The 18,592-nt window shown below is 60.0% G+C and overlaps 10 protein-coding genes across 10 annotated transcripts; 5 read left to right on the top strand and 5 right to left on the bottom strand.

The window, feature by feature from the left end:
• Positions 1-1,855: 1,855 nt before the first annotated feature.
• On the top strand, positions 1,856-2,209 carry SPRG_14459 (hypothetical protein; the record flags this gene model as incomplete). The annotated part of the gene is made up of 1 exon (XM_012353603.1): positions 1,856-2,209. One exon carries the CDS (start codon positions 1,856-1,858, stop codon positions 2,207-2,209), a length of 354 nt encoding a protein of 117 aa, XP_012208993.1.
• Positions 2,210-2,306: 97 nt separating this feature from the next.
• Positions 2,307-4,319, top strand: SPRG_14458 (hypothetical protein; the record flags this gene model as incomplete). Its single annotated transcript, XM_012353602.1, has 1 exon — positions 2,307-4,319. The coding sequence occupies one exon, from the start codon at positions 2,307-2,309 to the stop codon at positions 4,317-4,319; it is 2,013 nt and encodes a 670-aa protein (XP_012208992.1).
• Positions 4,320-5,777: 1,458 nt separating this feature from the next.
• Positions 5,778-7,104, top strand: SPRG_14457 (hypothetical protein). The gene is made up of 2 exons (XM_012353601.1): positions 5,778-5,990; positions 6,045-7,104. Exons 1-2 carry the CDS (start codon positions 5,793-5,795, stop codon positions 7,059-7,061), a joined length of 1,215 nt encoding a protein of 404 aa, XP_012208991.1. The 5' UTR covers positions 5,778-5,792; the 3' UTR covers positions 7,062-7,104.
• Positions 7,105-7,353: 249 nt separating this feature from the next.
• Positions 7,354-9,127, bottom strand: SPRG_14456 (hypothetical protein; the record flags this gene model as incomplete). Its single annotated transcript, XM_012353600.1, has 9 exons — positions 7,354-7,609; positions 7,655-7,743; positions 7,790-7,904; positions 7,949-8,057; positions 8,109-8,261; positions 8,307-8,478; positions 8,520-8,890; positions 8,944-8,994; positions 9,043-9,127. The coding sequence occupies 9 exons, from the start codon at positions 9,125-9,127 to the stop codon at positions 7,354-7,356; spliced, it is 1,401 nt and encodes a 466-aa protein (XP_012208990.1).
• Positions 9,128-9,682: 555 nt separating this feature from the next.
• Positions 9,683-10,252, bottom strand: SPRG_14455 (hypothetical protein; the record flags this gene model as incomplete). Its single annotated transcript, XM_012353599.1, has 1 exon — positions 9,683-10,252. The coding sequence occupies one exon, from the start codon at positions 10,250-10,252 to the stop codon at positions 9,683-9,685; it is 570 nt and encodes a 189-aa protein (XP_012208989.1).
• Positions 10,253-10,394: 142 nt separating this feature from the next.
• On the top strand, positions 10,395-10,850 carry SPRG_14454 (hypothetical protein; the record flags this gene model as incomplete). The annotated part of the gene is made up of 1 exon (XM_012353598.1): positions 10,395-10,850. One exon carries the CDS (start codon positions 10,395-10,397, stop codon positions 10,848-10,850), a length of 456 nt encoding a protein of 151 aa, XP_012208988.1.
• Positions 10,851-11,522: 672 nt separating this feature from the next.
• Positions 11,523-11,961, bottom strand: SPRG_14453 (hypothetical protein; the record flags this gene model as incomplete). The annotated part of the gene is made up of 2 exons (XM_012353597.1): positions 11,523-11,616; positions 11,663-11,961. The coding sequence occupies 2 exons, from the start codon at positions 11,959-11,961 to the stop codon at positions 11,523-11,525; spliced, it is 393 nt and encodes a 130-aa protein (XP_012208987.1).
• A 155-nt stretch (positions 11,962-12,116) lies between these two features.
• SPRG_14452 (hypothetical protein) lies at positions 12,117-13,625 on the bottom strand. The gene is made up of 4 exons (XM_012353596.1): positions 13,349-13,625; positions 12,798-13,298; positions 12,552-12,748; positions 12,117-12,498 (listed from the first exon to the last, which is right to left on the bottom strand). Exons 1-4 carry the CDS (start codon positions 13,614-13,616, stop codon positions 12,169-12,171), a joined length of 1,296 nt encoding a protein of 431 aa, XP_012208986.1. The 5' UTR covers positions 13,617-13,625; the 3' UTR covers positions 12,117-12,168.
• A 1,045-nt stretch (positions 13,626-14,670) lies between these two features.
• On the top strand, positions 14,671-15,429 carry SPRG_14451 (hypothetical protein). Its single transcript, XM_012353595.1, has one exon. The coding sequence runs from the start codon at positions 14,677-14,679 to the stop codon at positions 15,331-15,333; it is 657 nt and encodes a 218-aa protein (XP_012208985.1). The 5' UTR covers positions 14,671-14,676; the 3' UTR covers positions 15,334-15,429.
• A 39-nt stretch (positions 15,430-15,468) lies between these two features.
• On the bottom strand, positions 15,469-18,526 carry SPRG_14450 (hypothetical protein; the record flags this gene model as incomplete). The annotated part of the gene is made up of 2 exons (XM_012353594.1): positions 15,469-18,345; positions 18,371-18,526. 2 exons carry the CDS (start codon positions 18,524-18,526, stop codon positions 15,469-15,471), a joined length of 3,033 nt encoding a protein of 1,010 aa, XP_012208984.1.
• Between the last annotated feature and the right edge of the window lie 66 nt (positions 18,527-18,592).

Genomic DNA, 18,592 nt, shown 5'->3' with positions numbered 1-18,592 from the left:
GTCGCGGCGACGGGGGTTGGAGCGGCAGCACGGCGCGCGTGTCCTTTGTTAGCGCGTACACGTTGGCTTCGTACGACGCGGCCAGCAGGTCCGACCGGCGCTTGGCAGCGAGAAGACTCACGTACGCCCCGTCCACGTGGCCCGAGAGCGCGCTCTTGCGACGAAGCCGTTGCTCCGACATGCCCATCTTGGTTTGGTCGCGCGTGGCTTTGATGCGGCTGCTATGTTTGCGGTCCACGCCGCGGCCTTGGAGCACTTGGACCACCGCGACGAGGACGCGCTTCTCGAGGTTGGTCGCGGCTATGTGCGTTGCGACCGCCACGTCTTTGGGCAACCGGTCGGCGGTCTTGGCGATCGTGAGAAAGCTCTGCGCCTGCGCCGCACACGTCTCGTGGTGGGTGATCCACTCGGTCACGAGCGCCTTGTGCCGGTTCGAGGCCAAGGTTGCTAGAGCCGTCGCCAGCGTTGCGTTGCGCTGGGCCGCGTCAATCGACGTGTGCACGATACCGAGCTGGTCGGTCTCCAAGCGGAGCCACGCAAAGGCCGCGTACGCGATCGAGAGCATCTCGCACGCCATGCGAATGTGGAAGACACTGCCAGTGCGCGATTTCGCCTCGGCGGTCGCGATCGACGCTTGGCGCAGCGCCGTGTTGGCGGCGTGGGCCGCAAACGACTTGACCACGTGCTCGGGGGCAAGCGACAAGAGCATAAAGCTACGTGCATGGTCGTCAATGTATACATGGATGGATATTGGTGGTTGTTCCTACCGGTCGCGATCGCTCTGGCTCTGGGTCTCGTCCTCGGTGCGCGCATAACTCGTCTACGGCGTTCGATTGAGAGAGACCTCGAGGACGAAAGGACCTGGGCTTTGATCTCAAAGAGCGTTTGAAAGTGCCCACACGCCCGCTCCAAGTCGACGACCGCGTCGTCGTAAAACTGCAAAGTGACGTTTTTCAGAAAGGACTGGATGTAGCGGTCGCCTAGCGCACGCGCGCCAAAGCAGCGGTAGACCCATGCCCTAGCATGGATCATAGTGATAGGCTCGAAACACGGACTTGACCAACGTACGTCTCGGAATCGCCGATCGCGGCGTACTCGGCCGCGAGGCGCGCGACCGTGAGGCACGCCGTGGTGAAGTCGTCGTCCGAGAGGGAGCCCTTGAGAGTTTTGCCTGTCTTTTCGTGCTTGGAGAGCTGACTTGCGAGTCCGTCCACCTGCATTTTGGCCAGTGCAAACTGACGCGTGTGCTTGCGGTCCACCTCGGCAATCGACGGAATGTACTTGGGTCTCTCCTTTACGAGCGGTAACGACCAGGCTTGCTTGGCGCGTGGTGACGTTGTTGATGACACTTGCGACGTGGGTTTGGGCGGCGACCTCGGTTTCTGTGGTGACGTCGGCTTCATTGGCGACTTTGGTGCGGTGATGGACAAGGTTTTAAATTGAATCTTCTTTGGGGGACTCGCGATCGGCGTTGAAAGGCGAGGCGACGGCCGCGACAGCAGCAGTGAGCGATGACTCGTGCTTTGCGAACTGATCTTTGGAAAAGGCTGCGTGTACGGACACGGCCGGTTTGCATTTTGCTTGAGGACTTGGTACGATTGCGGGTCGGCAATGTCATAGTCGTAGCGAATGCTGTCAAGCACAACGCGGTGGTCCAATACCGACGCTGCCCCGAGCTTGACGGCATTCCACTTTACTTGGCCGCCGCCCGTGTTGCCGACCAGCGCGACGGCCGACGGCTTGCCCTGGGCCATATTGCCTTTTGTTCTATTTTGAGCGGTAGCCAATCACGGCACTCGAAGCCGATCCAACGAACCGACGCCATCCAATCCCCGTCGAGAAAAAAGTATCTTCGATGGCGTGCATGTCGTGCGATGCACTGCGCAGCGCGTTGATGCAATCCAAGACCGCGCTGGCGGCGACAACATCCGAACTCGCGGCGCTTCGGGTCCACACCGAGCAGAGTGTGCCGGATCTGGGGACCTACCGCGTGTACATCGTCCACGCCCGCAGCCAAGTGCGCGCGTTGCAAGCGCAGCTCGACGCGGAGCGCGCGCTCTCGGACGAGTTGCGTCGCGAGCTCCTTACGTACAAAACGGCTTCGTTGGCGCCGATCGAGATGCGCCCACTGCACGACTCGTTGCTTTCGTCCGTCTCGGCACTCGAAACCACAATTGCCTCGTTGGCGACGTTCCATGATCACCAATGACACATAGTGTCATAAACACAAGAAATTCAGTTTACGTATTTTTAGCGTCGGTCGGTGGGTGTTTAGAGTAGACGGTGCGAAACTTCTTTCCCACGAGATGGCGCGTCGCACGTGGCTGCCGCTGGCGGTCGTCGCGGCGGCGGCGAGCGCCGACCTCCTTCTCGGCGTGTTTGTGCCGTCACTCAGCGACACACAGCTCCAGAGCGCAGTTCAGGAAGCCATCGCAGACGCACGCGCGTCCTTTCTACCCAACCGAACCGTGACGCCTATCTTTCTCGAGACACGCTGCTCGGACGCGGGTGCGCTCGCCGCGTGGCGACAGCTGCCCAATGTCAGCGCAATCTTTGGGCCGATTTGCGCCTCGTCGTCGTGTGCACTCGTCGACTCGCTGCTTCAGCTCGAGCGCCCGACGGCCGCGCATGTCCATTATGGCTGCAGCGGCTATACATGCGCGTCAGGTACCACAGCGCTGCAGATCGCGCCGAGCGACGAGTTCAAGCTCCGCGCTGTCGCCGCACTTGCGTCACACTATCGTCAGTCGAGTGCGGCGATCGCCTACGTCATTTCAACGTCCAGCTCGTTTTACCCGCTGTTGCCGCTGCTCTTGAACGTCAACGCGGGCATTGCAAGCCATCTCTACGTGTACGACACCCCGTCGTCCCTCAGCAGCGTCTTGACGCTTGTGCAATCGTCGCAGCCACAGCTCGCGATGCTGGTTTTTGATGGCGCCGAGACGTCACCCGCATCAAACCTAGCCTTTGTCGCAGCGGCCAACACCTTCTTTGCGGCGACCGTCGGCATAGCCTTTGTGGGCTTGAGCATCGACGTCAAGATGCTCCACATGGTGTCTCCGACGCCATTGACCATCACCGTGCTCTCAATCACGATGCCCACAACGCATATCGCGGCCGCCAACACATCGCTCGCGCCACCGCTCTCGTGGTCGCCCGCCTCTGTCGCCAACGCATCGACCACGTCGACCGTGCATCTCTTGTACGACGCCACGTATGCATACTTGCGGCACCAGACCAATGACGTGTCGTCGTCAGCGCCTTTCATCGGTCGGACAGGCCTCGTGCAGTATCTATCCGGCACATCGCATGTGCGAGCCCCCGCTTTCGACCTCGACGTGCTCGTCGCCGGTACGCTTGCGACGGTCGGCAACTTTAGCTATGAAAAAACATCCGGAAGTATGGTCTTCACGCCGAGAGCCGTCAACTTCAACTGGGCGCCCGTCACATGGTCGGCCACGAATTCGCCGTCGCTCTTGCCGTATGGCCCCGCCGTGCTTGGCATGATTTGCATTTTAAGTGCGTGCAGCTTCATCTTGCTCGTGCGCATGTTCTTCTCGCAGAGCTGCCTCGCCGCGCGCGTCTTTACCGGCTTTTCCAAACAAGAAAAGAGTGGCATCGAAGACCCGACGCAGACGCAGATGGTCGTGACCAACCTTGAGAAGCGCGCGGCCGAGCGCCGCGTACAGCTCGTGCTCGGCCTCCAAACGCTCCTGGACATGACGCAGCTCGTCGCCGAGCTGGTGGCGTATTTCATGTACGTCATGGTGTACGACACCAACGTCGGCCGCATCGCACTCTACTCAATGGGCCTCGGCATCGAGCTCGCGTCCCTTCCATCGCTCCTGCTTTTGCGCGTGCCAATCTTCTTTCGCCACTCGCCGTGGCCGTGGGTACTCAACACGACGAAAATCAAGCCGACCGAGGCCGGTCCGGCGCTAAATCCCGGGGAGCCGCCGTCCGTGATGATTCGAAAGCACGTCCACGGACGGCAGAGCATGGTCACAACGCTCGTCGCACTCCAAGTGTCGCTTGGGCACCTGCAGCAAGAGCACTTGGAAGTGGCTAACTCGCTCCTCCGGCTCTGGCTCCAGGAAGTGCCGCTGCTCTGCCTCAACATTTACTATGTGTTTGCGGCCGATAGCAGCGTGCAACATACCTCGATCGTCGTCGCTTGCTGCGTCGACTTTGTCGCCCTCGGGTTCAAGACCCACCTCGTCCACCGCCTCACCGAGCTCTACGTGGCGCAACGCGGCGTGCACTTTGATATTCAAATGGCCAAGCTCGAGTCCAAACAGCGCCGGTCGTCGTATACATAGTCGATGCTAATATATCTCGTTTGAGCAAATGCCCGCTTTGTAGTCGTCTGGGGGCGTGGCATCACGTGACTCGACTGTGCCAGGCGGTATTGGGCAGTATGTGACCATTTCCGCCTCCAAACACCAGATCAAGGGAGGCCGTGCTCCCAAACACCGGCGTGTGTACCAAGAGGCAAATAGGGAACTAGATAGACGAACTGACTGCTGGAACCCTGGCCACAGGCTCCTGTACAGTCCCATCCTAACGGTTTCTCGGTAGGACTTTTTTACTGATAGATTGATACAAACACATCGCCGTGTCTCGTCGACCTAGTGGTTGTAGAGCTGTCAAATATTCAGTGCTCAGCCACTGTATGAGGCGTCTACTGCCACACAGTACTGTACTACGCACGGGTACACTGCAAGTTGTAGGTGTAGGGTCCGTCGTGCGTTTCGCCACTGACGTGGCAGCACGAGCGAACGAGGTGGCACAAGCAGACACGAGGACCACTGTCGATGCAGGCACACATCCAATGACATGCAATAGATAAAAGAAGGAGCCTGCGCACCATGAAGGGCGCAGAATGTATGGTATGCACGTCGCTCGGTCGATGTACTACCGGTACACGTGTAGATCAGTACTGTACATGTACTGGGACGACTCATCATGCCGCGTCAGTTAGCTTGCATGCGACGCACGACGACCGTCGCGTCGGGGACAAGCTTTTGTCACGAAACAGAGCTTCGTCGTCCTGCTCGTCTCAGTCCGACGAGGAATTCAATTCCGAAAACTCCAGGCGAAAACTCATGGAACACCAATCGTCCGCGGATAGTTCCCTCGTCGAGGCGTGTTGGCAATGACAATACTCAGTTATTGGACTCTGAACTCTGAATTATACCAGCAGCACGCCTCTAAACTTTAGAGGTGGGTGTTTAGAGGTGCCGTTAACACGTACTATTGGTACAGTACGCACGGCGTCTCGAGGGAGTGAATTCTATGGACCTGCACTCTGGGTTGTGGACATTTCTGTCACACAGTACTTGAATATCTCCGCGACCCATGGCGCGATCTCATCATCATCATCGTATCCTGCCATCTCGTCCATATCCGTACGGCAACCAAAAAATATACGCATCAAGATCTCGTCGCCAGGAAAATCTCTGCCTCACTCTCTTGGCGTTAACATTAGCACAATCACTAAATACAACAATTGACATAGCTACCAAGACTATAATACTATGTCCTCCTTGCGCGACGGCTGCGACACGCCAGGATCCTCGGCCCGCGCATGTTGACTCGCGACGCTTTTGCGTGATCGACACGCTGCCGGCTTGCGTCATCCGCGTGAACATAGGTGTCTCAGGCAGCGTTGTGATTGGGTAGGATACATTGGCACGCTTGTGATTGGCCAACGCACTGCTGGCCAGCATCCGGATACGAACGTCGCAACGCGCCCGGATACACTACTTTGGTTTTTATTCCGCCGAACACGCATGACGGCCTCCCGCCTCTCGCGCATGTCGATCACGATCCCGCCGCCGGTGCTCTCGCCGGCGCGCGACTCGGAGCTCTCGACCCGGTACTCGTCCGGCCGCCTCTCGACGCTCTCGGCCTCGGACGACGAGACGACCAAGGCGTGTGCCACGTGCCACGAAAAGTTCACCGTGTTTCGCCACCGCTACGCCTGCCACGTACGCTCTTACTGTGCACTGACGGACGATCGAGCTCATATGCACTTTGTCTAGTACTGCAGCCTCGTGGTCTGCCGCAAGTGCTCGATCGCGCTGCGGGATGTGGGCGTCGATGCCATCTTGCTGCCGGCGCCGCGCATCTCGGAAGATCACGACGACGACGAGGCTCGCCACCACTCGGCGCCGAATGTGTTGTCGCCGCCCATGTCGCCGCACTCGGCGAGCGACACGTCGCACGACTCGGCGCTCCTCTCCATGTCGTCGCGCTACAGCACGTCGTCGAACCCGTCGCCGTCGGGCCGTCGCCGGCTCCGCGAACGCTGCTGCAAGGGCTGCTCGGTGTTTACGTCGACGTCCAAGCCGTCGAAAGAGTGCCAGCTGTGCAACGACCCGCTCACGCTCTTGAAGAAGAAGACCAAGTGCGCCATCTGCCAGCGTTTTGCCTGCAAAAAATGCGGCGCCGACGTGGACCCGGCCGCCTATGACCTCACGCCCGAGGACCTTTCGCCGTCGACCGAGAAGAGCAAGAGTAAGAAGAAGACGGAGCCCGTAGCGTGGGTCTGTACCGACTGCACGACGGGCCACGACGCCGCAAAGGAACGGCGTCTGTCGCACTGCCACGTGTGCAAAGCGAAGTTTCATCACTTCCAGCGCAAGTGCCATTGCCACGCGTGCAAGCAGCTCATGTGTCTCCAGTGCTCGTTTGTCCTCGACGGTCCCATCGTCCCGGCGCCCGAGGCTACCGGTTCGATCCTCCACGATGTCCGAGAATGCAAGCCGTGCCACGAAAAGGCGCTCGCCATCAAGCACGCGTCGCTCGCCCGGAGCCTGCCAACCTCATCGTCGTCGTCGATCGGCGTCTCGCTGCACTCGGCGTTTGAGTTTACCAAGGCGGCGCGGTCGTCGGCCCTTGGCGGCGCGCTGCAGACGTTTGAGCGCAACTGCGCGATCGTGTTGATGCTCATCGGTGCCATCACGGTTGTTCTGGCACTCTTTATCGCGTACTACGTCTGCTTTGCCGCCGTCGTCCCGGAAGAATGGATCCTCGCTCACTACGCCCACGAGCCTTGACAAGTCGTCGCATTTTATATATTGACTAGCAATAGACGGTGGATTTAGTATTTAGTCGTCTCGCTTCTACTACAACCCCACCGAGTAGACCCAGCGATAGGTGTGACGGGCGGCGTCGTAGCTGCAGCTCGCACACGCCATCGGCCCGGACGAGAGAGCATCGAGCGTTCGAGCCACCGCCTACTCGCCAACCAAAGAATGAGCCTTTACGACGCAGAATAGATATGTGCACAAATCCAATACCGTCGCAACGTCGTCCACGCTTGTCGACGGGTGCACATATCTAGAAATATCAAGTTGATACAAAACAACAACAAACCAGGGTCGTGTACATGGAGAGTGCGGCGAGCGCTACAATGTCGGCGCGCGACCCGCCGCTTGGCGGAAGGCGGGCGAGCGCATCGCGCGTAATGTTGATCCAGCCCACGGACGCGGCCGGCGGCAGGTCAGGCACAGCCACCAAGAGCGACGCGTCATCGACGGGGCTGTCGACCACGGGCAGCAGCGGTCCGACCGACGTCTCGTGCCCCGTCTCCGTGTTGACGTACCTACACAAGCTGTCTAGCACGCATCCACGCCGCAAGCCATCGTACGTGAAGACCATGCCGGGTTTGCTGTAGCGCTGGCGGTCCTGCGCGTGGTACATGGCTTGTGATGGACGCTGCTGCGCGGCCATCGGCACCTTATACATGCATCATCAACATCATCAACGTTGGGTATGTGGATACGTCGGCCGTCTTGAGGGTGCACGCGGGAGGCAACGGTGCTGGGTCCATAGCTTCTTCGTCGTGTCGCGGCCGCTTGGACGCTTCGTTGTGGGCCCGAGCGACGCGCAAGATGGCACTACCAAAGGCTTCAAACAAGACGTCGACAAGAACGCGATGTACGCATGCGATTGCAAGCTCGGATCTGTCTCGCGGAATGGCGACCGGAAGAGACGTTCGAGGTGCAATACCCGCACCGCGTCGTCCATGCTCACGTGCTCGATCGACGCGTCTGCAGCCACATGTCATACGCTCCAGCATGCAAGATGCGTGCAATGCCAACCTCGTCGCCACGTATACGTCTCGGTGGCCGGGTCGAAGGCCACAAATGGCACGTCCCAGCCGTGCGCGCCGCCGGCAAACTCGGTCGAGACGATCGGCTGCGATAAAAAGACGAGGGCGCTCTCCACATACAGGCGCGGCGTCAGCTCGGGCACTAATGTCATCTTCGTTCAACGACGACCAGGGACACATGTCGTACCATTGACGCCGTCCAAGGCCGGGGTCCACGTGTGCTCGGCCGACACGATGTCGCAGACATCGCTTGCTGTGCGCGGCGTGCCGTGCAGGGCTGCGCGAATCGCCAAAAAGAGCGACGGCGCCGATGGCCGAAGCTCGTCGATGACAATGCGGCCCGACGCCGGCACCGCTGCCTAGAACGCATGAGCCATGCTGCAAACCAATAGCCATGTACCGGTGTCGACAGGGCATGCTCGTCCAGCGACATGGGCTCGCGCAGCAGCTGCGCGCGGTGCGAAAGGATCGAGGCGGTGACCGACGACGCGTACTCGGTGCGAGCCCACTCGAACGCGACACGCTCGTCGCGGATCCGCGCGCTCCGTGCGGCGCTCGGAAAGCTGAATCGCGCGAGCGGGTTGCCAAAGTTGACGTTGGCGCCTGCGAGAAGCAGCCGCACGTTCTCGGCGGCCGCGTCGTCGGACGACAAGCCCCACCAGCCACTCAAGTCGGGCAGCGTCGGCAGCAAGCTCGCGCGCTCGGCCGGCGTGAGTTGCACCCACATGTCTGGCGGCAGTAGCGACAGAAGGTTCATTGGCGGCGCTTCGACTAGACATGGCTCTATGAGCTGCATTGTCGTACTAGTGGCAGTGCGGTAATACCGCCAACGTCGGAGGCTGGCACTGGCGGGCAGGCAGGCAATACCACGAGCTCTAGACAGACGGCGTTAGCACGCGCATCGGATGCTTTGGATAGCGTACTAGGGACGCGTGCACGGAACGGGACGTCCATGTCCACGTCCGAGTCCGAGTAGTCCGAGTCCAGCGGCTTGGTGTCGCGGCCCATGGCGGCCTCGCAAATACGGCGAAATCTTACTGCGGCATTGTATTATTATTATTTTGCACATCGATTTTCACGCGTTCATGCGAGAAATAAAAACCACACGGAAAGACACACGCAAGCCAGCTCGCCGTCGATGGGATCCTTGTCGGTGGCGACAAGCTATGGATGCGTTAATGGCGACGTATTGCTGCGAGCTAGATGACCACGATATCCCTAGTTGTACTCGTATCAGTAGATCGCTACCTAGGAAAAAGGTTACCGGTAAAGTATCGGAGGTCAGAATCCATGGTATGGCCTCCAGTACAACAGTACAAAAATGTTTAAGCCTTGGACGTGTGATCTTGTTCATGCAGCTATGCACTCGACGATATACTACAGTAGTACAACGATTTGATATTTTTTCAACAGCTCGGCGGACAGCCGTCCATTTCCACGTCTTATTCGCCGTTTCAATTCGACAAGAATGGACGGTCAGGAAGCGTTGACGAGTGGCGACAAACAATGTCAAGACATGCAATTGCATAGGTCAAGCCTTAACACTATAGCCAAGATTGTGTCTTAGGCACGTGCGATCGACTGGTAAAGGAACGGTGGCACATAGGTTGCGACCAAGATCTTGCCCACGAGTCGGAAAAAGCTCTCGGGGTTGTCGACACCCGCCGCGTAGATGTACCCTTTCTTGCACAACGCCAGTAGCACCGCTTTGATCACCTCGTCGCGGACAAAGGCGAGCATGACGAGGCGGGAGCTTGTCGCCCGCGGCGGCGGGCGAATGTGAATGAGCAGGAGCATCTTGACGCCGTCCACGATCTCGTCGTTGGCGGCCTGGGCGAGGCGCACGTCCATACGACGCAGGCACGCAACGGCCGCGGGATTCACAAGCGCCACAAGTGCGAGCAACACGTTGGCTGGGATTGCAACGGCCCGTGACAGCTGCGACCACATGCAGGTCGAGAGCGCAACCACCGCGCCCGTCGTGACGGGGTTGGAGACACTGCGGCGCAAGAGTGCGCAGACCACAGAGTCGGAATTAGCATAGACGAAGAAATGCACAGTAAGCAGCAAGGCGAGCGGCGACGGCAAGATCTGCCACGCGACGACGACGGCGATCCCTTCTTGAAGCAGCATGGTGCGAGGAAATCGAGGTTTGCCATCTCTGCACCAGGCTTCGATCTTGCCCCGCCCAGGCTTCGAAGGCAGGCTTCAATGCCGTACATCTCGCCCGGGGCAGCTGCCATATACCGTCCCGTCAAAGGGCGTTATTCCCCAAATGATGACGAATCGATGCGTCCGACTGGTGCTACTGGCGCTCGTCGTGCTGGCGGTCGCATGGGACATCGCCTGTACCGGCCTCCTGCTCTGGGACGCAGTCGCCTGCCTTGTCGCGATGTGGATCGCAATCTACCTCACGCCGGCCCGACGCACCTTCGCGATGCCTTCTAGCCATGACGACGACGACGACGACGAGGATGAGGACGTCGTCTATCTCGGGACTTTGTCGCCGCCGATGCCAAGCGTTTGGCAGCATTTTGTGCAGAAGCAGTGCGGCGCGTTTGCGTGGCGCTGGACGACACCGTGGACGGCGCTGCTTTGGTGCTTTGCGTCCGTCTACGCGGCCGCGGCCGTTCTCGCAGGCGGCCGCCTCGTGGCAAAGGCGCTCGGGTGCACGTCGTCTCCGTGGCTCGAACAGGTGCTGCAGGCTCTTGGTGAATTTATGGACTCGTAGCCGCTTTCTTTCGATGCAAAAGCTATGCGAAATGAACAGCTCGTTGCGGGTTTGAGGCTTATACAGCCGGGGGATGAGGCTAGTGTGGAAGGTGGGAATGCCTCCACCGATCGATCGAAGGAGATGCGGCAACGGCTCAGTCGCCAAATGATCGCAACCGAGCGTGTGGCTGCTGCGCTGCTGGCTGGCACCGCCGTGCGTCTGATGCTCGCAGCTGCCCGCGGCGCCTTGCGCTGCGCTACCTTGTGGTCATCGCTCCTGCCATCTATCTTTGCCCTTGGCTTCTATGTCATCGTGACGCCAGTCGCCAGTCGCCTGGTGCCTCGCGAGCCACGGCCACGCCGCCGCCGCCATCGGGTGCTTGTCTACGCTTGTCGCGCCGGAAGGCACATTGGGCAGGTGGCGTCGAGCATCCCACAAGAGTTTCTCGGACGCTTGGCGTGGGCCGTGCTCTTCAACGCCTCCAAGGCATGGCTCGTGCCGTCCAGCAGCAGTAGCAACGACGGCCTCTGCGCCGCACTTCAAGACACCATACATGTGTTCTTCTAGAGCGCGTGCGCGGTGTGCTAACCGATGGGATCCCTCCTGTATGGTCTTGCGTGGTTGCGGTCGTCGCGTCGTTGCAAGTCAAGGTATGCGAGTAATATTACACGACCAGCCTATGTGGACGCCTTAGAACGGGCTGGAAGGAGCGGTATGCACTGCTGACATGGCTGGGTGAAGGTGGCGATCGTTGTAGCGGAGCGTTGTCGTCGTTGGCGACCGGCTCATCGCCTCGGATATGGCGTTCCTCGAGACGGGTCAGGCGGTACAGAAGAAGAAGCCTGTCCACGGGTTGCATGATCCGCTTGGAAAAGCCGATGAGCAGACACAAAAGCAGCTCATCGAGCGTCTCGACGTGCTCGACGTCTGGCAAGCGCGAGGCAAAGAAGATGATGAGGGCGCCGACGGTCCATGCGACGAGGACGCTGCCGACGTACGTGGTGGTGCAATCGAAGATGTCGTCCAAGGCGCTAGACAAGATGGCCTTGAGCGTGGACCGCGCTGCTTTCTCCAGCTGGTCGACGCCAACCTTGAGGAGCGCGTTGGCGGTCGATGCAAGCGTCTGCATGGTGGTTGTCTCGCAGCAGGCGAAATGGAGTATGACACCTTTTGGCCAATCCTGTATTGGCAACGCACCTGATTGGTTCAAATTAAACCAATCCACGGCGACGCTTCCCTGCCAAGATACGCTTTCGAGTCGCTGTCGACCACCGACGTTCTGAAGCACATCATGCACGGCAGTATTCGTATGGTATAGCTGCAAAAGACTATCTATCTAGGTGTCGGTCTTGGCCTTCTTGGCGGCGGGTGCATCGGTGCTCTTCTCGTCGTCGCCTTGCGCCAAGAAGGCAGCAAGCGTCGCCTCGAGATGCGCCAGCGGGACCATGGGCGTCGTCTCATGGCCAGTGAAAGGCACGACGCGGTCACCGTCCAAGTTGATTTGCACAAAGAGCTCGTTCGTGCTCGGCTTTTTGTAAATCTCGACCGCGGTCGTCGCAGCATAGAGCGGAAACACGTTCCCGACAGCGAGCGTGAGCGCGTTCCAGAACGCAATCAGCGAGCTATCGTGCACCGCGAGCAGCGTCAGCTTGTGCGTCTTGGTGGCCTATCGATAGTATCATCGCTTTAACGCTGTCCGAGGATCGAAGCGTGTCAGACCTCGCGCGTCACGGCGCGCAGCAAATCGGCGACCTCGCGCATGCCGCGGCTGAACCCGCGGTAGCAGTCGCCAGCATCGCCAAAGAGCGCGTGGAACTCCCACGTGTTGTAGTCGACGATCTTGTCGTATATGTCCTTGGGCATCTCGTTCGGGAACGGCACGTTGTGGGCGTTGCGGCACACGAGCACCTCGCGCACTAGGCAAATGCGATGACCTACCAATGTTGGATCGAGGGTGTGACGCACGCGACGTGTAGCAAATGTGATCCGACGGCGCAATGCCAATGATGCGGCGGACGTCATCGTCGAGTGCCGCGGTGTCGCCAATGTGACTTGGGATCGGCGCCAGCGTCGAGGCGAACGCCGGGTCCTTGAAGCGGGCGAGCAGCGTGCCGTACTCGGCCTGCGTGTACGTCGGCTCGAGCGACACGACCTGCGCAGTCCGAATGAAGAGCTTGGCGGCATCGTCCTCGGACGTCGGAATGAACTCGGGCAAGAGGCCGTGGAGAAGACTCTGGCACGACCGGATCGTTCGGCGCACGTTCGTCGACCGAATGTACACGTCGGTCGGCGTGATCGCGGCGAGAAAACGCGCGTACTGTTCCCGCATCTTGCGGCCTTTGGCCTCCATTTGATCCAAGCCCCATTGCGTGAGCTGGCCATTCGGGTACACACCGCCGTCGCGCGGGTCCTTGGGCGGCGGCAGGTGGGTTTCCATGCCCACCACCTTGGCAATGCGGCCGAGCCCTACATGCCATGGCCTTGAAGGTCATCCAGAAGGCGTCGCATGCACGTACGGGCAATTGTGTCGTCCGTCGGCAGCTTGGAGATCCAAAGCTCCTTCTCAGCAGCGTCCATAATGAGATGCTCGCCGACCTGCGTCGTGATCGGGGAGCGGTCGCCGTGCCGGAAGAGTAGCATCACATGCACAAGCTCGAGCTCGTCGCCTTTCGCGGCCGCTGACGTTGTGGCAGCCTTCTTAGTAGCCTTCTTGCGCGGGGTCGTCGCCTTCGCGGGGCTCTTGGCAGCTGCTACGGGGCTGCGTCCGCTCCGAGTTGTCACCATCCTCGGCAGTGCAATCTGAATCTGTACCGTTCACCCATCGCGGGATCGTCCGGATACGGCGTTGATGGGCATCCCGTATCCGGTATTCCCGAGGCTATGCGCACGCAACCTTTGCCAACCACCGACCTTACAGGACGCTCTACGTGCCTGCGTATGGCATGAACATGTCCAGAACGTTTATAGTTGAGGTTGAACGTCGCGGCGCTATCGTTGTAGTAGGTGTAACGGCCTGCATCGATCTCTCGGATGCCTGGTCTTTACGGCAAGGTAGCGTCCAAATAGACAGCGCGCGTCTGCGACACCGTGGCCGAATCAGCGAGCGGAAAGCCGTGTTGAAGTTGCTGACGGCGCTTGTCAGAAGGACGGCTCGGTCGACGACCGCATCGCCGACTGTCACGGTATCAATTTAGCGAGGCACCTGGTCACCTCTTGTCGGAACTCGAAGTGGTCGTCGGCCCATCGCGACTGTGCACGGTGCACAATCCGCCAATATGCGCCTGTCTGCTGCCATCACTTCGTCGTCGGATTAATGATCACCTCGTTCCATCAAATCGTATCTCGATCGCCTCGCGCTGCGCCTTCCGTGGCTGTCTTTGTGGCCACACAAGGACGCGGCTTGCTTTCGCAAGCCAAGATGCGCAGCGTCCCACGCAGTCGCATCGGTACAGCGTTGGCAACAGGTTTGGTTGAATCTCAGTGTCTTTACATCCGCCCGTCGACGCGGCCGCCTCGCGACGCGCTTCTCGTCCTCGCTCGTACGGTTCCATACACGCGTCTTTCGGCCGGCCACGGCAGAGACGGACCCTCGCGGCTCGGTCACGGTCTTGCTGTGGTCGAGACCCGGCGCGGGTAGGCGGAAGCCACCTGGCATCGCGTTAGCCAATGGCCTTGCGATTAGATAACGTGCCAGATTCGACGCGCCGAGGTGGGTGGTCGAACATATACGATTTCAGAGGTGCGCATCTCGGATTCCTTGCATACAAAGGCCAAGTACTGGAGGCGGCCACAGAAAAAAAGCCTGGCCTTGGCCTCGGACTCCAGTCACACACTGCTCGGCCCGATGAAGTTTGGGAAGGAGCTCCTCAACTCGGTGAACCAGAGCAACCCCGAGTGGGGTCCGTTCTGGATGAACTACAAGGTGCTCAAGAAGCGCATCAAGGCAGTCGTCGCGTCGGCCAAGCCGCCGACGTCCGAGAACAACAAGGAGGCCGAGCTCACGCAGAACCAAGAGGAGATCGAGTTCTTCATGGAGCTCCGCGACCAGCTGCGGAAACTCGCATGCTTTTACGTCTCGGAAGAGAAGCGGTACCTCTTCCGCTTCCATCAGCTCCAATCGGTGCTGCGCGAGATGAAGAAGAAGACGTCGGACGTCGACGAGATGGACGCGAAGCGGCTCATGCTCGCCTTTGTGCACTTTTACCGCGAGTGCATCCAGCTCGAAAACTACGCGGTCATGAACTACCAGGGCTTCTCCAAGATCCTCAAGAAGCACGACAAGATGACGGGCCACAACACACGAACGAAGTACATGCGCAAGATGGTCAACCAGTCGCCGTTCGCCAACTACCCGCAGCTCATCACGATGCTCGAGAACACGGAGCGCATGTTTGCCGAGATTCCCGTCGGCGACTCGGTCATGCAGACGGCCATGCACATGGCCACCATGATGGGCGCGCCATCCGCATCCGCCAACGACGAGCCCATGGCAGCGACCTAGGTCGCATCTCATCTCACAACTATTAGGCACCCTCTATGTATTCGCGGCCCACCTTAGGATAACACACCACCTCTATAGCAGGACCGTCGACAAACGTTTTCTGTGTGGTGTATATAGCTGGTTAGGTAGTCGAGTTTACAAGTAGAGCGAGGCTGCAAAGACGATATCGCGCTTGATCTTCTTGCCGCCTTCTTCGAACTTGGCCTCGAGCTCGGCGTTGCCAATCGAGTGCGCGGCCAGCGTGAGCTGCCGAAGGAGCTCTTCGAGGCGCCGAATGAGACGGATGATCGAGCCCTCGAACTGGTCGGTCATCTTGCAGATCTGACTGAACTTGGCGCCTTCGCACCACGCGATGAGGACGTCGACCATGTTGGTGTTGAACGACGCCGCGTACTCCTCGACGTCGATCGTGATGTTGGCGTCCTGCATCGTCTTGGCCACGCGGCGGGCCGTGTCGCGCAGCGTGCGCACGGGTGCCTCAAGCGCTTCGGCGGTCGGCGGCTTTTGCCCGTCCTTGACCTTTTCCGTGTTGATCAAGCAACTCAGGAGCGCGACCGTCTCCTTGACGCCGAGGTCGTTGAACGCGCCGTTGAAGATGAGCTCCGTCACGAGAAGCTCGTCGGCGGTCGAGACCTCGCACGCCGTCCGGCCCTTGCGCCCAATGACGTTGTCGGCCGTGACAAACTCGAGCCGGCGGAGCACGCGCTTCCGGCGCCGGAGATCGTCCTTCAACACAAGCGTCTGCGAGTCCTTGATCTGGCGCTCGAGCTCGCGCACCTTGGCTTCGCACTCCATCTTCTCCGAGTACAAGGCAAAGCGAGAGCCCGGCTCGGCGTGGATCGGCGACGCGAGCATCGACGCCTGCGCGTCATTGGCCTTGGCGACGAGCTTCTTGAAGGCCGGGTCCTCGATCGCCATGTCCTCGATCGGATCCAGGAGCGGCACGCCCTGCGGGAACCGGCGCATGACCTCAGCGAGCGACTTGGCGACGGCGACGCGCGCGTCGAGCGGGCGGAGGTCCTTGGGAATGTACACACGGAGCGACGAGAGCACATCGATGCGCGCCAGCGGCACGGGGCAGATCTTCATCTCCGACTCGCGGTGCGTCCAGGCACCCGGCGCCGCGGGTTCAGGCTCAGCCTTGTCGACGCCGGCGCGGCAGTTGAGGAGCACGTGGACGACGGTCGCTGTGTCGGACGCTTGCGCGGCGTCCGGGTTGGTCTTGATGCCCGACTCAAAGTTGACAATGACGCCATAGTCCCAAGGAGCGCTCGTGCTGTGGACCTTGACGAGGCGGCCGGCGTTCAAGAAGGGCACAATGTACTTGGGCTCGTTCCGGATCGCGCGGAGGTCGTCGGCGTACTTGGCGACGCTCTTGGAGAGGTAGTAGTACTCGGCGACTTCGGGTTCGTTGGGAATCTCGATCGCGTCCTTCTCTTCGAGGACGCGGGCGAGCGCGTCTTCCAAGCCGGGCGCGGCTTGTTCGTTCTGGAACTGGTGGAAACTCTGCTTGATCATGTACTCGGGGTTGGCATCTTCGACCCGAAGCAAGTTGAGGAGCATGTTGTAGCCGAGATGGAAGCTCGAAAAGAGCGGGTCGGCTTGGCCGTACAGAATGCCTTTCGCGACCTGCGGCTCCATCTTGTCCGAGAGCATTTGGATGACGATACCGCGCGCATCCTTCGAGCGACGACCGGCGCGGCCCGACATTTGAATGTACTCGCCCGACGTGATCCAGCGAAAGTCGTTGCCGTCGTACTTGCGGCAGTTCGTGAAGACGACCGTCTTGGCCGGCATGTTCAAGCCCATCGAGAACGTCTCGGTCGCAAAGAGGCACTTGAGGAGGCCTTCGCCAAACATGATCTCGATGACTTCCTTGAGGATCGGAAGGAGGCCGCCGTGGTGAATCCCAATGCCACGACGCAAGAGCGGCAGGATCGAGTCGACCTGCGGAAGGCTCTTGTCGTCGTCGCTGAGCGAGTCGATCGCGTTCTTGAACACTTGGTCGACCATGGTCTTCTCTTCGTCGGTCGTAAAGTCGAGCTTCGAGAGGAGGAGCGCATAGGCTTCGCACTCGCGCTTGGAGAATGAGAAGATAATGACCGGGTCGTACTGCCGCTCCATGACGAGCTTGACGATGCGGAAGACGTCGGCGCCAATCTTCTTTTTCGGGTTTCCGCCCGTCTTTTTCGCGCCCTTTTTGGCGGCACTTTGGTCGGCCGGCTCGGGCTCCATGGACGCCGAGAGCGTCGCCATCGCTTTCTGGAAGTTGTCTTCGCGGAACTTGCCCTTCTCGTCGACGACGAGGTGGAGACCGTCGCCGCCCGCGGGAAACACATAGTGCTGCAGTGGCGTCGGGCGGTAGTCCGTGTACACGACGTGGCACGGCTGGTGGTGGATGTGGCAGATCCACGACGCAAACTCCTTCGAGTTGGGAATCGTCGCCGAGAGAAAGACGAACCGGACCTTGTGCGGGAGGAGGATGATACTCTCCTCCCACACCACACCACGCTCCTTGTCACGCATGTAGTGGATCTCGTCGTAAATGACCCACGCCACCTCGCGCATGACTTCGGACCCGCGGTAGAGCATCGAGCGCAGAATCTCGGTCGTCATGATGAGGCACGTGGCCGTCGGGTTGATCGTAATGTCGCCCGTCATCAAGCCCACGTCGCCAAACTCTTGCTCGAGGTCGCGGTACTTTTGGTTCGACAGCGCCTTGATCGGCGACGTGTAGATGACGCGCTGCTTGTCACGCAGCGACTTGGCGATCGCGTACTCGGCCACGGCCGTCTTGCCGGCCGACGTGTGCGCCGAGACGAGGACGCTCTCGCCCTTCTCAATGTAGTCGACCGACTGCTGCTGGAACGGATCCAGCGTGAACGGATACGTCTTGGCCGGCACAAAGTCGTCCGGCAGCGTCGGCGCCACGTAGTCCGGCGGCAGCGCCGAGAACGAGATGAGGTTCTTCTTCTGCGTGCCCGTCGCGCAGTGCACCTCGTCCCTTGGGCGCTTCGACGTTCTGCACGACTTGGACTTGGATGCGCTTCGTAGCTGGCAGCGCAGCCTCGTCGGCCTTGCGCTTCAAGGGCGCGGCCGTCGTCGGCGTCGGCGCCGTCGCCAGCGCGGCCTGCTCGGCCGTCGACAGCGTCTGCGCGTCGTCAAAGGCGCCAAAGAGGTCGAGGTCGTCCATCGCGAGTTCTACTTGTGGCAGCTTCGGACCAGTGCTTTTGAAAAACCACACGGGATTGGTCAAAAC

The sequence above is a fragment of the Saprolegnia parasitica genome (genome assembly GCF_000151545.1).
Source record: "Saprolegnia parasitica CBS 223.65 unplaced genomic scaffold supercont2.128, whole genome shotgun sequence".
Classification (NCBI taxonomy): domain Eukaryota; phylum Oomycota; class Saprolegniomycetes; order Saprolegniales; family Saprolegniaceae; genus Saprolegnia; species Saprolegnia parasitica.
This window is presented reverse-complemented; position numbering and strand designations above follow the sequence as displayed.